General features: G+C 35.5%; 1 protein-coding gene across 1 annotated transcript in view; it reads right to left on the bottom strand.

Annotated features, from left to right (window-relative positions):
* Positions 1-15,522, bottom strand: part of LOC108729974 (protein timeless homolog) — a 44,027-nt gene that overhangs the window by 5,294 nt on the left and 23,211 nt on the right. Inside the window, 6 exon segments of the mRNA XM_018459386.1 lie at positions 716-815; positions 3,063-3,163; positions 3,433-3,670; positions 3,999-4,197; positions 4,642-4,732; positions 4,829-4,900. Of these exon segments, the coding sequence (XP_018314888.1) occupies positions 716-815; positions 3,063-3,163; positions 3,433-3,670; positions 3,999-4,197; positions 4,642-4,732; positions 4,829-4,900 (801 nt within the window).

Raw genomic sequence — 15,522 nt, 5'->3', positions numbered from 1 at the left:
TTAAGAGAAGGCGAAGAAAAAATGCCCTTGACATTTTGTGGACATCTGAGAATTACGTTTGGCGTGGAAGCGACTTCGGAGATTAAAAGTTATGGAGAGCGGTGGATTCGTATGAAAATGAAACAAGTTTTACAAGACTTCTCTGAAAATGTCTCTGTCAGGAAGGATATTATTCTTCGTTCGTCCCAGCGGATTCGAAATTATTACTACAAGCAGCCAAGCGTGTCCGATGTTCGGAGCTTAATTAAATCCTAGGAATCGTTCCAGTGTTAACGAATTCTCGCACGAATTTCGCATTCGCGAAATATTTCAACAGTTTCGGAACGCGAATAACCGGCTAGAATTAACGCTGAAATTTACGGCGAATTTCTATCGCGGAAATTTATATCGGGAATTGGGTTAAGGCCATTTTTGGCGCGTATGATTCGCAGATAAATTATAAATTACGATAAATGGCAATTATTACAATATGCTGCCAAGTTCTCGAGAAATTTATATTACTACCGTCGAGTTGTAAACTTCACATTCTTTGTTCCATTTACCGGTGATTAATAATTACAATTAACTTTAACTATAAAAATTAACAGAAATATGAATAAATGAAGGAAAATTCCAAAGTCAATTGTCCGATGAAATTTATACTTTCAGGAAATAGAAAAGAAATTAAGAAATATCATCAGAAATTAGCTTGAAGAAAATAAATTTAAAAAATTACCATCATCATCTTTGAACTGTGTCCAAAGTTCTGTAAGCTGGGCGATTTCTTCTTCAGACCACTCTTTAGGTAATCTCTTTTGCACCTCAGCTCGCACGCCCTAATTAATTATGAGATTTAAGAAAATGGGTTAGATTACGTATGTCGTTCGTAATGGAAAAAGATTAAAATATTTTAAATCCACTGAAAATTTCCATAACATTAAACACAATCATTATTAAACTTTTCTAAAAATGAGACAGTTACCAAAATATAGCAAAGTAAATTTTGTACTTAACATTGATTCGGCGATAACCGAATAGTCGACTAATCATAGCACAAAGGCTTGATCAATATCGATATCTTTATAAATATATATGTATGTATAAATTAATTAACACCCAGCTATTCAACCCCTATAATATTCTCGGAAGGTATTTTGCGTGCGCATAATCTCCAGGCTTGATGAGACAAAGCGTTCCATGTATAATCTTTGGAGAAGCTTCTAAGTCAGTAGGCGTATTTAAAAAGAAGAAGCTGGGTCGCTCGTTTTCCAGCGATTACGCTCCACCCTCAGCGAAACGAGGTCTCTAAATGGCCGTCGGAGCAATATCGCGACTTCCACGGACTAAATGAATGTCAAATGAATACTCGGCCGTAGTTTCTGCTTCGACCGTACTCTCTTCGTTCAAAGAGACAAAACGTACTCACGCATGAAATTATTTAAATGAAACGTTTCCGTAGCTAAGCCTTTCTATAGGAAGGTCTCGCAAAGAAATCGATAATATGATGGAAGAAACGTTTCCGCCGACGTAGCCACCCTCCTTTCGCCGGTGACTGCACGCTTGTGATTAATAGCGAATTAAGACCGGAGGGGAAATAAATATTTTTTTTTCTCTCCCCGATCACGACTGGTTAATGTCGTGAAACATTATCGAAAAATTAATCATACTCCATGCTCGATTTTTTTTGACAAAACAATTACTCACGTCAAATATATTTCGCTTAAACGAAATAAAATTTTAATAAACAGCTGAGAGGCATATAGTTTAATAGATCGCACGGTCGACAGCATTGTTTTAAATAGCTTTGTTTTAAAATAATTATTATAAACTGCACGCGCCAAAAACGCTGACGTCTTCTGAGCAAAACTTTTTGCTAAATCTCTTATGTTATGTTTCATCTACAAAAAGCGTGGTGGAATGAGATACAGTATTGTGTATTGCATCGCTTATCCTCCGCTACGCTTTTTTCCCTCTCTTGTTAGGAGCTTCCCTACAAACTCAATTAATTTCAAGTTTTAAATAAGCCGGTAACTAGTTAGTAACTCCTCTGCCGCAATAAGAAGCTTGATTAACGCATTCCCATGCTTTATCACCGTATTGCACCGTGTATCTTCAGAAGAAAAGAGTTATAACGAAGGAAAAAAAGGAACGTTTTCAAGCTTAGTATTCTCGGAACGTTTCTTTAGGAAATGTTAATAATTCAAAAAAAGTAACATGATATTAAGTTCTAAGGCTAATTAAACATCAAATATTCCTGAGATTGTGATGTTTCTATTGTAATAAATTTGTGCTGGACTCTTTATAAATTGAATAAAGTATTTCAATTCGACCTCCGCTATCGAAACGAAAGTTATAGAATACTAGCTCATAACACGCGCATTTACAGTTCAACAAACACAACAAAGCGCTTGAGTCATGTTCCCTTCGCGTTTTCATAGCCCGAAGGGTGATGCAAATGTTTATACGTATGTCGTAAGGCAGAAGGCAAACAAAACGATAGCTTTTCTCAAGAAACCACCGGTTTTAGGGTCGCGAAAGTTGACGAAGGGGTCGCACACAGATCTTTTCCATTCTCAGGAAAAGAGACTACCGGCTGGTAGAAGAAACACGCAGTTTATGTTGGAAAGCTCACGCAATGGTGGAAGAAAGAGAAACGAAAAAACGAGGGTAGAAAGTCTCACCCCGTAGAAAGGTATTGTCTCTGGAGAATTTACAGTTCCTGCAGCAATTCCCGGCTCCATTTTTTGCATATGTTCACCCCGTCAACGCGAAGGCAGTCTAGAAACTTATTTTCGAAGCCGGGCAAACGGTCCCTCTCCGCCCTTCCAAAAGATTCTCGTAAATCATTGATCTTGTCAGACGAAGCGCAACGAGGATTGCCGCAGGGCACATGGATGAACCGTACTTTTTTAGCGGAGGTACAAAAATTTGTTTACTGAATCTTTTAAAGCTGTTTCTCCAAGAAAGAAATATTAGGTTAAAATAAATAAATTATTATCAGAAAAGGTTCGAGATTGCTTGTTTCCTTTAGCGTCTACATTATAAAGAACTACGTTATATTTGCGAGAAAAAAATGAACTGACCTTAGAATTGACGATCAAGCACATCTCCTTGAGTTTCTTAATGATGGTACGTCGTGTTCTATTTTCATTGATGACATGCTCCAATAGCCAATCAATTAAATCTACAAATTTATAACATTACAGTTATTGCATGAGTGATCCAATTTAGAGTAAATGGAAGTATTTTTTATTGAGCTAGACAATAACGATTAAATGTTAAAAAATGTTAATTAAACAATGCACTGGATTCCTTGCATCTTTGTCTTTTATTTATTGCGTAATAAAAAGCTCTGTATTTTGGGCACGTTCTCGTAAAAGGCACTAATTTATCGAGTTCAACGATGTGTGTACGAGACTTCTCCGTGAGAAATGAACGATATAAAGAGTTTACCTTGAGGATATTTGTTAGTCTGATGCTCCATGAAGAGGGTACGTAGCTCGTCCTCTTCCGCCTCCGTCCAGGTCGCTCGTGAAACTTTCTTGTTAGTCGTTTCCGCGTTGTAACCATCCACGATTTCTGTCGCGTCGCGGGTAGTCTTCCAGAAGAGTAGCTCCATATACGACTTCCGGTTCTTCTGGGCGACTTCGATGAAATGGCGGATTATGAAGACCGCGAACTTTTGGAGCTCCTAAAGCAAGAATCGATTTTTCTGCTGCTCAACGAGTCCACTTCTGTGGACCATTAAGCTCGATACAAGGATGCAATAAAAGCTTGCTGGTGAAATTTATTGCGCAGTATAAGAAAGGAAAAGAATTTTTATCACTAGCTAAGAAACCGTCTTATCTATTCTTATGTACGAAAAGCGATAAAGTGTGACATCGCAAAGAAAAAAAATTTGTCGAGAAAAATATTGGACTGAATAATATAAAAAATGTTAACGATTTTGTAAATTTATAAAATATATAAGGTGTAATTATTATAGTTAATTATGTGATTCATTCTGAATACTTTATTACCTTATGTGCAGGATCCTTTGATTCGAGGATTCTTTGAAAAATCCGAAATATGGACGCTTGAAATATCATACCCGGCATTTTACAATCCCAAGCAATCCGATGTAGCATTTTTGTAATATAGTGATTAAGTTCGATTGTGTTGTTTTCGAATTGTTGCATTAGTAGTGTTAAAGCCTTGACGACCTTCACGTTGGCGAACCTTCGAATAATATATTATTTTTTACAAAGATGCTGTTTATGTTTCATCGTATACAGAGTATCTTGATTCACTGAATCGGAATTCCTTTTTAAAAAATCGCAGCAAAAGAGCTTGAAAAGTACAAATAGACAATAAAACCTTACTTTTGCTAGATTTTAAACAAAGCTTTAGATAAAACTTTAAAAATTAAATTTAAAAAATCAAATTTTTCCTTAAGATTCATTTAATCAAAATATTATAATTAATGTTGAAAAAAAGATTGTTAAAAATATTTAAAAAATGATCAAACAATCTACAAGTAAAAGAATCGATAATTTTTTATTTATAGATTGTTTGATCAATTTTTTACATTTTTATCAATCTGTTTTTCAACATTAATTATTTTGGTTAAATGAATCTCAAGGAAAAATTTGATAGAACCCTATTATTACACTATTATCGCACCTTTGAAGAAATTCATCCAATTTAAAATCAATTTCTTGAACAACAGTTTCTCTTTCTTCTTCTTCTTCATCTTCATCCTCTTCTTCATCATCTGTATAAAAAAAGTTTACATATATATGTGTGTGTGCGTGCGTGCGTGTGTATGTGTAATGTTAATATCTTATTAAGAAATTTGATGTTTATTTACTTTCTTGATGGTTTTCAGAATTTTCAATGTCTCCATCCGCATTTATCGCTTCTTGAGTTTGCTCTTCTATCACTAAAAATAAGATACTTTTATAAGATACTAATATATCTAAAAAACTCTTTTACTAACTTAATTGTTACTAATCTATTATTTATTTGATCAAGACTCTTTATCTTTATTATATTATACAAATTTTGGAAATAATAGTAATTTCGATATGTAAGTCGGAATACATAAAAATCCCTTAAAAATACATCGTGAAACATTTTAAATCATCGTGAAAAGTTTCTTCTGAGCACAAGTTGTTGCCCTAAAGAAAGCTTCCCACCGCCCGAAGAATTCAGTTTGTCCAAGTGACGGTGACGGTGGTGCTATTTCAGCTTAAAGTTTTAATTGTCTCTTCTCCGTGGTCTGCTCAACTCGAAACAGTAATTCGAGATAAAATAAAGCGCTCGTCCGACCTGCCGTGTTTTTATCTCGGATTTTTAAATGCTTCATCCCCGTTGATGTATTAAAAGTGTTAAGGAAACTTTTGATCCACCAGCGTGGAATATGTATATATATATATATATATACAAAATACATATTCTATATAAATACACACATATATATATAGAATATATACATATACATATATACAGTACGATTCCAGTTCTCTGATACATTTCTTAAAAAACTTTTCTTTTATTTTTACCATTTTTACCATTAGAGAAATTTTTTCGTTTCTGAATAGCTACACAGAATGACTCACAATGAGATAAAAATTTTCATGATAGAATATTAAGGGAAAATTTTTTTCTTCTTTGAAAAAATTTTTTTCTTTCTTTCGCAAGCCTCAAAAATTTCGTAAACCTTAGACAAAGTAACAACACCTATCTAGTTTAAAACTGGTTTAAAAATGTGCATCGCTCGCTTTAAGCGTCGCTTTGTAAGAAGATGAGAGTAATCTCAAGTTTATGCATCTTAAACATAATCTGGGTTTAACAAGAGAAGAGAAAGATAACTTCTTCCATAATTATATTAGATTGGCCGAATCATCAAACGTCAACCTAAAGGATTGTGCGCTAAACGCGAGAATTACCGATTCAAGCACAACCAACCGTAGAGAAGAGCTTACAGCAGCTCGTTGAGTTCAACTATCGATCGTCTTCGCAATTTCTCTGCGATACATTCCTACGCATATATGCGAGAATGCACGTACATACGGCCATGCGTGTGTGTGTGTATGTGCACTCATATACATGCGTATGTACAAAGAAGCCCTGCAACACGTGGTACGGTCGCACGAGCTCGTTAAGCAGTTAATACTCACATTTCAACACTCTTCAAGCATGCAACTTGCATATTTCATGAATTAATTAGCCACACACTTATCAACCGTAATAATCACGTGAAAGCTAAGGAAAAACATTGCGTTTTGATTTTGTTTTCAAATATCTGTGAATAATTCTACAATATCGTTAAATTCTGCAGTTGTACTCTCCGACCAATTTGGAGTTGATTTTTTCACGCTCTAAATCCGTTTTTTACCCGCAACGGAAAATAGTTGCACGGTAGAGAGTCGAACTATTCTATACGTTTGTACACGATTCTTTTATTTTCGAATTTGCAGGTTGCCAAACTTTCCTCGTTAGTCACTCTGTCATCAACTTTTTACGTTGAACATTTTTATCATGTTAAGGTAAACAAGCATCAGAGACTACGGAGTCGATATCGCATATATTATTACAACAAGTACGATAAAATGCGGGAATAGATAAGAACTTTAATTTAAACAAAATTTCAAAAAAATATTTTATTGTTAGTTGAATTAAGTTTTTATACTAGTAGTTTAATACTAATGCATAGAACTCGAATATATGTAGCTCGAAATAGTGCATTACTTTCCATTCTAGCTTAACGAAACTCTAAAGTAGGTTGCAATAAGTGTGTAGGAATAAGGTTCTAAACTCGAATTTAATCGTAAACTCGTCCAACTTATTGAAGCATATAGATAGAGATCATAGCGACTAATATAAATTGATGCTTCAAAGCGAAAACACGCTCGGACAAGCGACATCGCCTTAATCATAATTGTAAATTAATTCGATCGACGATGCGTAACATCCGGACAGTAATATCTCGTTAGACTCGAGACTGCGACGCTCCTTACTATTAAATTAGGCATTATCGTTGGCGCGAAGACGAGGGGCGCATTATGCGATTGTATTACCCAGGTAATAAGTGTTGTCTAACGTACATACAGTAGCTAGGTAAATGAGGTTGCAGGTGGTATATCAGAAGTTGGGCGGTTGAAAATAATAGAGTCAGGGGTTGGGAAGGCAAGAGGGGAGGGAGGGAAGGATGGCGGAGGATAGGAGTGGATGGGTTTATCACGGCTGAGACCAAAAGCCCTGGTACGCTACCTCGATGTAATTTGTGAAGAGATAATAACCATCGTCCATGGGACTACCGTCACGGTGTTGAAGAATTTTTTTATTTGTATTACGTATTGCATTTAAAAAAGGCAGTCTCCGATGGAATTAAGGTCTCTACTCAGCGATTTTTACCGAGCTCGTACATTCGATATCTACAAGCGCAAAACGATTGAAAATTAAATACTAGAAAGAGAAAAGTTCTTTTCTATTTTAATCTTTTTTATTATTTGGTGTAGGTATTAAAAAAAGCAAGTTTTCAACGATATGAGACTTTTTACGAGGTCATAGACTTTGCCGATACTTATAAGTGATCGACAATTGTCTAGAACGATTGAAAATTGAATTCTATTGAAAGAAAATCTTATCCATTTTTTATGACATTCCATATTACAATTATAATTTTCTCTTGTAATCTTTGCGGTACCACTGCTTCCGTATAATTTTCAACCGTAAATGGAAAGTGATATTTTACTCACGGGCACGTTTACCGACATGTATAATTTTTTCATGAAGGATGAAAAGTTAACAGTGGAATAGAAAATGGAAAATTAAAAGATAAAATTTCCAACGATGGACGTATAAACCGACTTCCTCGGTAGCAGGAAGTTTCAAATTTAAAAGAAGAAGCGCAAAGCAGTCTCGTAAACCACTGCTTACTTATAGTTTGATAAGACTCGTAACCCACTGGATGAATCAATGAAGAAGTAACCTACTCCTTGGAATCGAAGAAAAGCTATTCCGATGTTTTACTAGTTCACGACGAATTCATTATTGTGAGATTTCATGTCCCTGGGATTTACGACGCCGTGAAAATTGCGGAAATTGTAACCTTGATAACCTACGTCTCGTTTCTCCGTCGCACGGAAGAATAAAAAAAATATCCTGATATTTTTGAAACGAGAAAATGTCCAACGTTCATCTTTCTGTAATTTCAAGAGAAGGAAAAAGAAAAGATGCTGACGTTTCCTCGATCTTATCCGCGTTCACTTGTTTCTTACTCGCTTTGCTTAGATCGATGAAACAGAAAATATTCATGGCGATGGTTGGAAAAAGAGCAGAAAAAAAAATTTTACGAAAAGAAATGCATTTGAAGTTACATTACTAGTGTTTTATTCAATAAGCTTTAATGGAATATTAATTTCTTCTTCTCTAGTATTTTGTAAGATAAAAACTTTAGATACAATTCTCTTAAAATACAATTTTTGCTCTTTCCGCAACAACTATTTGCATCGTGCATAGAATTTCGTAAAGAATTCATTGAAGAATGGAATCCGTTATCGATAAAGCCTGATTGAGTTAGTTGAATAAAAAATTGCGATAATTACATACAATACAATTCCTTGCAATAAAATACCGTTTCTCGCGAATAAAATTCAGTTGCGAGAGAGATCTATCTAGTAGTTTTATACGAATTGAGGTCACTTGCGGTGTACATTTCAAAAGTTATTTCTCTATACGTGATGGACAGGGGAAAAAATTGACAATTGAAGAGGGCGATGACCGGTCAAAGGGGGAAAAAGCGGCTTTATGTTCAATGGCCGGATACGAAATAGTAACAAGGAGTCTATGAGATCGATTGAGGTGTTTATAGCTGTTTGACATTGTAGATCTAAACTAAAATCCGCAACCTGTGCGAACCAGGCAACCCTCCTGAATTCGTCCCTTCTTTAACCAATCTGCTCGTGACTCGGCGTATCTGGTCGAAATTTTGGTATTCAACGATCGTCACAGTCCGGCGCTACTATTAGGCCGGTAACTACTTATTCAAACCGGATCGCTCGAAACGCCCACCTTTCTCCAACAGTTGTTGTTAACGCGATCACGTCTCCCTGGCGAAGTCCCCTTGCCTCAATCTCCTCGCCCATTCTGACCCAGCCTTTTTCCGTAACGATGCAGCTCAGATCTCTCCTCTCATCCATGCCTTTTCGCCCTTTTCTTTTCTTCTACCCTCGTTCCGTTTCATCTTACCCCGTCGCTGACGTTGTTTAGATGCAGTTTTATTGTGCCCCTAGGGTTCGTTGCCGCACTCCCGGAAGCGGCATGACGTACGCCGAGCAATTCCAGAACTGGAGAAATAGCGGACGAGATCGCAAATATACAAGCTTTGGACGACGTATCTCTACCGCATTTCGAGAGTTTCATTCGTCTCGTAACGAGAAGTAAAACAGCGAAAGAGAAAAGAGATGAACTGCACACGTAAGCAAAAAGCCTATTTCGTAATTCGTATTTGTTGATATCTCATTTATTATAATATAATGATATATTATCTCATTAATCAATTTTTAATCATTACTAATTAACTATTAGTAATATAATTGATAATAAAGAAGCGTGTTATAATTTATAGACTTTTTAATCTATGCAATTTTATATGCAATTAAAAGCATTTTTATGGTACCGTTCGTACGTAACATAATATCGAATTCAAGTAAATGTTTTGTCAGAGGAAAGCACACGCAAGTGGGCAAGCAAGAAGTGTATGCGTTATAGTAAATGCATGAATATAAAAAAAAGAATAAGGTTCGTATGAAAATAAAATTTTCCGTGAAACATTACGTTATATTAAGTCATTTAAGTTTTCATTCAACGTAAACCTGGCAGAAAATTAGGATAGCCAGAAGGCACGCGGCACGCATAGGAGCAGAACCGCGTATTAATTATTTATAGTAATGTGATATTGATCCGTCTGGCTACTTTCCACCGGATTGACCGCTACTAAAGCTCCATATGTGCTATGCCAGCATCTCTAAAACGTATATATATGTATATCAGTAATATTAGTACTTTGGCGGTGCGTATGATTATCCATTATTAAATCGACTTGGGATAAACATCCAGTTTATCGATCATTTAGCATAACAGTCTCAAATCCAGGGCAACATACAACGATGTTAATAATATGAATTTTAGAAAACTAAACGCAACATTTAGAAAATTAAATAAACACAAACAAAACGTGTTTTTACAAAAGCTACTCTGTTATTGCTGATAATTGTTAATGACAATCGATCATTAAAACCGATTAACAAATTTCGTGAATCTATTTTCAAATGAAAATAGAAACTTAAGATCTAGTTTTATTTTCAGATGTCAATATTCCTACGGAACATTTACCTTAACTGATGAAAGTTTTTGCGCTTTAAAGTTGGAAGTTGATGTTATCTGTAATCTAGCTATTCCATTTTCGTTTTTCGTTAGCACTGAATACGTTCATTAAGTTAGGTAAATAGAATTCAAGCTCGAGTAGCTATGCGAACGGTAATTCTAAAATAGATCGCTGAACATCGCAGTTGTATTCTTTGACCAATCTGAAGTCAATTTTCCCACGCAGTATTTGCTCCGCATTTCGAATCGTGACTTTCATTTCTGTTGTTTCAGGTGCGTTTTATCGTCAAATGTTTTTACATGAAAAGCGTTAGTAAGAGCTGCCGGGATTACGGCAAGTGATTTTAACGAGGACGTTTCTGCTACTATACATAGCTGCTAAGTAATCACGCGCTGCTGTGAAACCCCCTTTCGCTTTTATCTCAAATTAAAACTTCGCTTCAGATGGCATGCCAAACTAATACGTCAATGTTGTCACTCGTCCTAGAAGCTATATTTTCTCTGCGTTTAGTCATTCTTTTTTAACTCTAACGTAGCACAGTTTTTTATAAATTGTGTAAAGTCAAACATTTTTCCTGTGCTTCGTATAATTCGTTGATGACATTAATTTCAGTGTTCACAAAATAGAAAATATATTTTTCTTTATCCAATTAAATTATTGTTTCTCTTTTATTATGTTCATATAAATATAAAACAACGTAAAGCGTTCGAAACTTTTAAAGATTTCAAGAAAACCACATTGTTGGAATAGCGACAAAATTCTTTTATAGTTGGAGCCTTTTATGGCACAAATGGGATACCGCTACGGGATCCTCTGAAACAGCAGAGGGACAATTTCCTCATTTGTTTTTAAACGAAATTTTCAATTCGGAATTCCGAATCGTAAATCAATTTTTTCTGTAATTGATTATGTTTCATCATACTATACATAAAGATAAAATTGTTGAAAAACGGATATGAAGTGTTTTGAATATTTTATCACAAATATCAATCTCCGAAATAATACATCAGAAATTATATATAAAAATAATGTAAAATATTCACTTTCCGATTACCTTATTTTTATATATAGAATCGTTTCCTAATTTCAAAATCTTAGTAATATCTCTTTTATTTTAATTTAAATCATAATTTTGATAGAATTCTTAAGATGCTTACTAAAGTAATTTGCAAAAAAATATTTAACATGGAATTTGGAAAATTTTTATTTGTATTTCTTCCTCTATATGTCTAAGTCTACACCAAAATTTGCATTTACACGAAGTTAAATATACTAGCTTCTCTCACCTAAATCATCAGTTGATAAATCAAAGGTTAATAGTTTGAAAAGATTACGGGTATTTCAGTATTTTCTAAATCCAGAGCGTCGAAATTAGAATGACCCACATTATGACACGTATTCACAATTTGCACGACAATTTTCATCTATTAATTGAGATAGTTAAGCGACCTGACGCAGACGCGAACTAAACTAAACGGAAAATACGCTCGAGAGAGAGAAGTACTCGGGAAATACTCGATGGCGAATAGTGCCGCACCTCGTATCTCGATAATGACCGTGGCGTGTCGTGCCGTTCGCCGTTGGAATTTCCTGAAAGCCTCTTTACGACTTTTGGTGTGTTCACTGCTATATTAACAGCGGTTTGTGGTCGTCGCGCAATAGCAGATTAACTTTTCGTAATGTGTCATTTTTCTCTATTAAGAAGAGATTCACGAGAGCTCTTATACGTCGTCAATGAAATACCCCTGTATACATATATATGTATATAATATATATCTGTATATTCATATATATATATATACTTGGCTGTTCATATTACGTTACATTATAAGCAACATTTCGCGATGACGTCGTGTATATTGCATTCTATGCTTCAAAAGTGATACAAGCAAAGAAACCAAGACTGCGCGTTATTTCATTCAGTTAGTTGCAGAACTTGACATATATTTGATCTACAAAAATGATACAAATGGGATGTATACTCAATCATCCTGGATGTTTGCTTTCAAAATTTTTCGATTTGTTTTGTCGCTTTTGCTTGTCGATTGGTAGTAATTAATAGAATGCATTGTTTCGAATATAGAACTCTCTTCTGGAAAATATAACAAAAATCCCACACAAAAAATAGAACTTATTTTTCTGTCAATTCGAGCATATTTCTTTCATAGCCTATTACGAGCTGAAAAACACAGTAAAATCACCAATGAAACGTCCAATTTCGCGTTAATTAAAAAACTTCGTGGAAACCCGAATGTCTGCCAACACGAATTGTCAGGGAAGGCAAAAACGCGTTATTCTTTTGTTACGAGAACGTCGACTGTTATTTAATTCTTTCTTTACGTTTCTATTTCTCATAAATTCAACAAGATCATTACACTGTAACACTGCCTCTTTTGGGCGTTATGGCACACGTTATATGGTATACGTAGCAAACAGAAACATTTTCTTTTAACATATGACAACCAACTTATATATCATAATTAAGAACGGTACAAATGTTTGCAAAAAAATTATATAGATATATATATTATATAGAAACATTGCCGCCCAACTTCTTGCAGCATATGCATTTCTATCGCGAGCAAGAAATGGATATGCAAAGTCTGTGATAAATCGATATCGAGTTCAGTGCATTCGCTCGCATACAAGAGAAAAAGAATGAAAGTAAGAATTGATTACCCTTCGCAACAGCATTTCATGTTGACGGAGGTAATTTTGTTGGGCGACACTCGTCCTAGCTGGTTTTGGAATCGATCCAGAGGACGGGAGTCCGATAATATCATTTTAGTAACATGAAATAGCCACCCATTATAGCGAGCACGCGGAAATGAACTCCAGACCAAATGCCATAATAACGAGTGAGAGTTTGGCAAGGATTTTTTTTTCATGCCTGTGGGTCGATGACATATTCTTAAAAATCATGAATTCAGTACAGTATATATGTACAATTTTTTCTTTTTTTATGTAAGTTATTGATCACAATTCTTATTACACGTCTCATTCTGAGTTTCTCATTAACTGAAAAATTGAAATGAATTTTTTATATTATCAAATGTGACAATATTATTAAATTTGTAATATATTTACTTTTAGAATATAACGGATTGCACAAATAATCGTTTTTCAATATATCTCCTTTAATTTTTTTCGATTTAATTTTGTATAGGCGCGCGACAAAATAAAACAAAACTCCGGTTGGCCGCGACCAGAGATAAAAGAGTAGTTTTCTTCTCAAAATCAACGGAACGTAGAATGAACAAGTATTTGCAGCGCAACCTCGATCGCTTCGAGAGACTATCGAGTTACGGTAGCGTTCCTCGTGTCCGGCATAATCCCAGCCAAATCCTGATACTGTATGCCGAACGTAAAAGGGGTCTCTGCGGTGTCGCGGTTCCGAGGTACTGGCAAGGGGTGAAATTGACCGGTGTCGTTGCCACTTGAGAACCGTCCGGCAATTACAAGCTATCCCTACGGCCCATTGCTATTGCTGGCTGGCTGTAGGTTGGCGTCGCTGGTTGGTTGCCCGGTTGTCTGCTCATGGATATACATACCTCAGCATTGTTCCTGCAGTGCCACCCTCTCGACCCGATGCTCATTCTCGCTATCCCAACGTGTCCTACGTTCAACGTTCTAAATCACGGCTATCTCTTGGCTTAACTAACAATGCGCTCAGCGACACCGCGCTCGTGCTCGTTCGTCTGCTTATTATCTTTGGACCTGCTTTATCTGCGCCCGCATAAATGGAAAATTTTCATTGCGCCGCGCGCGAATCCCCATCCTCCCACATTGTTAGCCAGAATGCCAACCGACGCGGACGGCTATCCAGTAGCACAGTTACGTCATCACCAAAAATTGCGTGCTTTTATCGTTTCAACTATTTTACGAGACGACGCGACGAGCGATTCAATCTACAAATTGCTTCGCTTAAGATATACATAGAGAAAATACAGAAAGAAAAATTTGATAAGACATATTTTGCAATTTTTTAGTAAGATAATTACATATTAACTTAAAAACACTACTGCTTTAAGCTGCTTTTCTTTTAGAAGGCACAATCGACACAAATCGTTCTATCTTTGTTATTCACTGGAAGGTTAGAACGACCGTGTTTCCTAAAAGGAAAGCAGCTATAGTGTAACCTTTAAGAATTATTATCAAATTAACTTATATATAGGCATATACTTTTAATTCAATTATAATCGTACAATCAACTTTTTCTCTCATAGCGGTAAAGTGACGCTCCTGGTAATAAGAAAAAAAGCTGTGTAAAAATCAAACAATAATAAGACTTATCAACATATGTTTTATTCTGAGAAAAAAATTCTACCCTAACATATATCCTAATATTTTCAGGCCAAGGGTTGCGTATAATAATGTTCAATATGATGACTTTAATAATAAGACTTTACGATATCGTAAATATATCATCCTTCTTTTTTATATAAAAACAATGTAATATCGCGTGGAAGGTAGAAAGCTAGCTTTTATAGAAGAATGGCGTCCTACACGATATACGAGCCGTGGTAGACAAAGAACACACTCGCATACAAGACGTACTACAATGAGATTACCTGCTTATCCGTACCTAGCTTCCAGCAGCTACTAACCAGCACGACATAGATTTCCAAGTACTCCATATATTTACATCGGCCAAATTTACCCTAAACAGTATGCAATGGCAAACTCGAGGTAAATCGGGAATGTACTCGAATGTTAGATAAATTTTACGAAAGCACTATTCCCGAGTGCCGCCATGCGTGTAGAGATGAGACTCGTACCTACACGCAGTAATTACATTTAAATTCGTTACAATGTTTAAATTCTATATTATTATGCCGAACGGTTGTTGGATTGTACGTCGACCGACGTTCATAACAATCCTAAGTATAATTGTTACTTATGCAATATCAATGCCCGCTCATTACTTTAAACGATAACAGTGTTTCTATGGTAACCGATGCATTCGCAACATTGGACCGCGTGGTATTGTTAATTACGCTGCTTAATAACAGTTGTTATCTGTTGGTCGCTAAAATTATTGGCTCTTTACAGTAAATGATTTCAGAATGTTAAAAAGTTACAGTTATCAATTACGTTATTAACAGACAGATAATACAACGCTTAATGTTCTCCACTGATCAATATGCGAAATAAATAAAAAACGGCGATTA

This window comes from Mycetomoellerius zeteki, unplaced genomic scaffold (genome assembly GCF_001594055.1).
Source record: "Mycetomoellerius zeteki isolate Tzet28-1 unplaced genomic scaffold, Tzet1.0 scaffold821, whole genome shotgun sequence".
Classification (NCBI taxonomy): domain Eukaryota; kingdom Metazoa; phylum Arthropoda; class Insecta; order Hymenoptera; family Formicidae; genus Mycetomoellerius; species Mycetomoellerius zeteki.
The sequence above is the reverse complement of the archived record's forward strand: the minus strand, read 5'-3'. Positions and strand labels throughout refer to the sequence as shown.